Raw genomic sequence first — 6,076 nt, forward strand, 5'->3', positions numbered from 1 at the left:
GGCGCCTGGGTGGTGCAGTCGGTTAAGCATCCGACTCTTGGTTTCGGCTCAGCTCGTGATCTCAGGGTTGTGAGATCGAGCCCCCAGTCAGGCTCTGTGCTCAGCAAGGAGTCAGCTTGGGATTCTAACTCTCCCCGTGTGCATGCGTGCATGTACGTTCTCTCTCTCAAATAATAAATAAAATCTTAAAAAAAAACAGAGAAAACCCACACAACTAATAGACATGCCACAGACCCAGAGAAAATCTCTGCAAATCACATACTTATAAAGGACTTACAACAACATATAAAAAAGTCTGACACCTCAACAATAAGATGGAATGGGAAATGAAAGGAAGACAAATCTCAAGGGGCTGCCATTTCTCACCGGACTGGCCAAACCCCAGGACTTTGACGTCATCCTCTTCTGGGGGGCAGGGGAGGCCATCACACTCTGACCCAGAGAAGCCACCACTGGTGACCAATCCTAGGAACAGACCTACTAATGTGGGAAAGGTCAGATGTATAAGGTTGCTCACCGAATAGCATATAGGGAAAACAAAGGGAAGCAAATGCAAGTGCCCATGAGCAGGGACTAAAAAGAAAAAGAGAATTCTAGTATGTCCACCTGCTGGCACTCAGAGAGGGCAGGAGACGAGGACAAGGAAGTGCGCTCCGTACAGAATCAGTCAGGATATAAGGGTGAGAGAAAAAGCAAGGGAAACTGAGTGTGCATTAATATAAGCCTTCTCATAGGAAAGGGGAAGAATAAATATGAGCATTTGCATAAACAAACACTGGAAGGACACACTAATAAGGCAGACTGGTTACCTACTGGGACTAGAACTGGGGATGGGTAGGTGCTGGGCAGGGCAGATGGTGAAGGACGCCAGGGCCAGACTTCTCAAGGGAATACCTTTTCATGTCGCCTTTCTTGTTTAACTATGGATCTACCCTGCCTATTAAGGAAAATAATTAGCCAAGCACCCCGACCTTCATTTGTTCTTCCTTTTATTTAAGAACTATGTGAGTGGGGCGCATGGGCGGCTCAGTCTGTTAAGTGTCTGCCTTCGGCTCACATCATCGTCCTGGGGTTCTGGGATCGAGCCCCACGTCGGGCTCCCTGCTCAGGGCAGAGCCTGCTTCTCCCTCTCCCTCTGCCCCCCCTTTCAAGTGCATGCTCTCACTCTCTCAAATAAATAAATAAAATCTTAAAAAAAAAAAAAATGAGAACTACGTGAGCATCTATTTATAAAACTAGGAGTCTCTAAGAGAAAACAGTCACCTCCTGATGTACTCTCACCTTTGGTTAACAGAAAAACAGAGATCCACCAGAAAAAAACCTCCCTTACAAAATCAACCTTTTCTGAAATTTTAACATTCCATTATTTATTTAAAAACCCGTCCCTTTGCTTCTTTGCAGACAAAAAATACCTCTACTACAGCTAAATGTCTGGAGCGACTCTGGGGTGCTGCAAAATCAAGACTGTTGAGTGGATTCAAGTGAGAGGAACAAGATGAAAACGGGGTTAGGAATCATGTCTGCGTATTTTATAAGCATGCCTCAATCCTCTCCAGTTCTAATCTTCAGAAGCTATCAATAACACTCACTTTTAGAGAAAATATACACAAAGAAAGACACTCTTGGCAAAGCCCAAAGTTCGGGAGAATGAGATCGTACCTGCTGAGTAGGGTAAGATGGGGGTGGACTGTCCACTTTACTTTCCTCTTTCCTGGGACTCCCATTGCTTAGAGCTACGTCTTGCTTTGGGGCTCCTGGCGGCTCCCCACTGCTCTCGCCATCCGCCTCTTCATCATCAGCCTCTGAAGAACTACTGCTGGTACTGCTTACCTGAGGGGACTTTAAAAACAACCTTTGTAATTTATACTTTTCAAAATGGAAGAATTTAAAAAAATGAGACACCAGAACACCACTTTATGCCATTTATTGTCACTATGAAGAAGTCGTGCCCCTACCTCATCTTTCAGAGCCATGTTTTCCCCGCCACCATTCAATTCGCTGTGGATTCCATTCATATTGGCCACCACCTCAGTATCATCGTAGTTACTCAGTGGATAAATATCAGCAAATTTAGCTGACAATGGTGCAACGTCTTCATCATCACTACAACTGAGACAGGCAGAGATGGTCACCAGGAGGCTGTTCACCCGGTGGAGGTGGGGGGGGGGGGACAGTAAGTGAACCACCCACTAAGCACAGACATTTCCTTTACAGACACTGTTCTGGTTTACAAGAGTATTACCCTAAGCACCGCGCATACATCGTAACGTCTCTTAGTAACCTGAACACCGGGGGAAAATGCCTGAAAGATTACCATTTGTGCTATTTAGAAGAATGGAAAACAAAACACCAAAAGAAGAAAAATAATCTGGGAAACTGCCAAAATTTAATTGGATTAATTATTATTGCATTTCCATTTGGCTTGAAGTGCCTTGGTATATAACTGTTTGCTGCCATTTCCAAGCAGACACAATTAATTTTTTATTAAAATTAAAGGGGGTACAGAGAGCCACCAAAATTTCAGACGTAGCCAGATGAACAGAACTTTAAAGGCACGTAGGTGACAGAATACTAAATGGTTTTTACTACAAGGCCAGATCTCGACAAGTCAGTCATGATCGTAATTTTCAGTTTTAACAAGACATCTAAACAATGGGCAAATGGAATATTTACTAAAAAAAAAAAAAAAGTAGGCAAATTTCAAGTCTGTAGCCCACGAAGGCCACTTCAAACATACGCTTTTCTGGTGCATAAAAGGGCGGGCACAGAGTCCCCACATCAGTGCAGACTGTGCAAGGCATGGACCATATGTGGTCACCCCGCTGTGACCATAAACATGCCTCTGAGCCCATCTTCAGCTCCGCATACAATAACTTCCAGAAGGAAAAATCTTACGAACTAGTGATCTCTTGGATTTAGGAGAGTGTCCAGAATTGCTAAACTCAGATGTCCTTTCCATTTTTGGAAAAAGAGGGAACACAATATGCTGTAATCTGGAGCTCACCAAAGTTAGCACCCACAGCACCCTCCAGGTGAAGGCTGCTCATGTCTCCTGAGGCCTATGGCACCTGAGGTGATGGAACTTGTGGCCTTGGTCAACACTCACACCCACTCCTGAAACATTACCACCACCACGATTCACAGATGAGGAGGCCGAGGTTCAGACATGAAGTGATTAAATCATTTGCTCAACGTAATGAAGGCAAGCTTCATCTCCCCTAGAGCCCATGAAAACTGCAGAGCCCTTAGTACAGAGACTCCAGTCGCACGGTTCTTTAACCAACTTAGTAACGACACCAAGAAAGAGATAACACAAGCCAAGAGATAACATGACACCACAAGGCAACCGTGGAGGCTTTCAAGTCCTAGCAGTTCATGTTTGGAAGACATTAATCCTGCTGAAGGGCCAGAGAGAGGCGCAGCGCAACCACAGGCAATCCTGGCCCACAGAGAAAGGTGCCCACGGCCCATTTCCTCCACCACTCGACACAGCCCAGGAGCCCACACCTGACATCGGCAGCTTTTCCAACATAAATTTTTATTAGACCATACTGTTTAATTTCGGTATGTTTTTGTAAGAGGTTGGCAAACAGCTAGCTGGGAAACCCTCGACCCTCCTTCATGGGCTCCCAGAAAGAGCGCAGGGTATCCAGGACTAGAAAGCAGCTCGAGCTCAACAGTCATGGCGTTCAGACCAATCCCTTCGGAATTATTTTGTGTTTTGAGACTGCCAGACTCTGAAGGAAAGCCTCAGAGTGGTCGGGAGAAATCCAGATGGCGGTGGTGAGAAACCGGAGAGTCAATGAGCAGCCCAAGGGCGGGGCAACAATCCCTCCCACCGGGAACCGTGCTGGCGTCCGTCACCTCCAGGGGGCTCCCGACATCTGCACACTCTACGAAAAGCCAAGTGCAAACCTAAGTGTGCCTAAATAAAATAAAAACACACATCCATGTGCAACCGTCGTCCAGAAGTTAGAGTGGAAAGCCTCAAGAGATGACAGGGTCACAACTCTCAAGAAACGCGGGACCACTCACCTACAGTGTGAATTGGCGACAGCTGCAGAGCCACCTCGCTCGTACAAAATGTACTTCTAGGTAACGTGGGAACACGGAAAACAGAACCTTTCAATCGCTTGCTAAAGTGATCATCTGAGTTTTTAGCAAGACATGGAATAGGATGAATGCTGAACGGACAATGAGGCGGAATGAACTTCGGGCTGATCACCCTCAAATAAAATGAGGAAACGTGAAGCCAGAACTGAAGAGACACTTCCCTGCATACCAACATGGTTTTTTCTTTACTGGCATTTATAAATTTACCGTATTTTTTTTTTCTTTTTCAGGTAGTGAAATAGTGTCAAAGTTTGGGTTTACTGATCTTGTATTTTAAAAGGTGCTTAAAAAATGAAGAATCCTTTTTCTAGAAAAGCACTATAATGATATCTGTACTTCTGTAGACATCACTGTCCATATTTCTCATTATTGGATTACGTAAATTTCTGAAATCTTATTACAAAGTCACAACTTACAAAGTTGGTGCAGAGCCATTGTCTGTGAGGATGAGTCTGGGATGTTGCTGAATTGTAATGGGAGAGCTGGAACCTGACCCTGAGCTTGCTGAGGACACGCTAGGTGGGCGCATCTCAGAGAGATAGTCGGGAGCAGAATCCACTTGGAGGGGCAGCTGGTGACTGTGGATGTCGCCAGTGACGGGGGGGTCCATGACACCACAAGTGAGGATGTGTGAGAGGCTGCAGTCATCACACGCACATCTGAGTGGGAATGAAGGACAGTTACCCAGAGAGCCAAGAGAGGTCAGACCATGCTCTGTCAGGGTCAGCCCTCTCCTGAGGTCGTGGGTCCCACAGGCCCACTGCGCCCACACGAAAGCGCAGGCTCACCTTCTCCTGTAGTTGCAGTTGGGGCAGTCGGGCATGCTCAGCCGGGAGGACAGCATGTGCCTCATGGCGTCTGTGAAGTTGTTCTCGCCAGCGACTGCTTTCTTATTGGTCAGCTAGAGGAAATCATCAAGAGAGAGGTTAACTTTGCAAGACATACCCCCAGGCAGGTGGTTCAGCTTCTCAGTCATCATGGTAGCGTGTGCCGTGCTCACTCAGAAGCCAGTGGCCACAGGTTCCTAGAGTGGGACAGGGCGGGAAGGGGCAGACCTGAAATGCACAGCAGCTGCAGGCCTGAGCCTCACCAAGGCGACATCAGCTGTGTGCTCGGTACTCACTAGGGACCAGGAGCGCAGAGCTAAGCCGCGGCCCCCAGGAGCTCAGGCCCTGGACCCGGAAACCACGACGTGGGAGGTGCCCCGGCAGGAAAGCAGCTCAGCAGGTCGCCAGGCCCACGCAGGGCCAAGCACAGGAGGTGGTGTTACTAACTCTGTCAGAGGCAAAGAGGGCATCCAGGTGAGGGGCAGAGCACGGAGCCAGGCATCACTGGAACACCTCCGGAAGGCCTGGCTGACCCTGGGCTGAGCAGGAGGGAGTCTTGGGGGATTTGGGCGGGTGGGGGGACACCGTGCGTGACAGAACAGCCTGGAGGCGCACAGGCCTGCACACACAGAGCTGCAGCACCAGAGTGCCCACGAGTTAAAAGGCATCTGTGACACATGACAGAAGCAGGCAGGTGGGAGGAAGGCCAGCTGGGGAGGACACCCAGTGCAGGAACAAGGACCAACACGCGAAGGGTGCAAATCCAGGAGCTACCTGGAAAGTGGCACCCAAACCTCCAGCCGATAAGGCCAGCATCTGGATTTCAGAGAAGAAACCTACAGACCAGCTCTGGCAATGGGATGGGTGGTGCTAGAAGGGCCATTTGATAGGCTAGAAGCCACGAGGAAGGGTTGGGGGGTGGGAGCAGGTGAACAAGCCCAGTGTGGGTACCCAGAGGAGACCACAGGGGTGAGCACACGGGTGTGGGGGCTGAGGCCAAGGGCCACCAATGTCCAAGGAAGGCCGGGGGGGGGGGGGGGGGGGGGGGGGGCCGGGGGAAAGGGGGGGGTAGCGCCCTGGGGGGGGGGAGACAGAGAGGGACATCCCCACAGCCAGCGACCCCAGGGGCCTGGGGT

The 6,076-nt window shown here is 49.0% G+C and overlaps 1 protein-coding gene across 1 annotated transcript in view; it reads right to left on the bottom strand.

Annotated features, from left to right (window-relative positions):
* The window catches only part of FAM193A (family with sequence similarity 193 member A), a 104,842-nt gene that overhangs the window by 48,465 nt on the left and 50,301 nt on the right, over window positions 1-6,076 (bottom strand). Inside the window, 4 exon segments of the mRNA XM_021677715.2 lie at window positions 1,660-1,839; window positions 1,956-2,109; window positions 4,530-4,772; window positions 4,902-5,014. Coding sequence (XP_021533390.2) covers window positions 1,660-1,839; window positions 1,956-2,109; window positions 4,530-4,772; window positions 4,902-5,014 — 690 coding nt within the window.

Source organism: Neomonachus schauinslandi, chromosome 2, assembly GCF_002201575.2.
Source record: "Neomonachus schauinslandi chromosome 2, ASM220157v2, whole genome shotgun sequence".
NCBI classification, from domain to species: domain Eukaryota; kingdom Metazoa; phylum Chordata; class Mammalia; order Carnivora; family Phocidae; genus Neomonachus; species Neomonachus schauinslandi.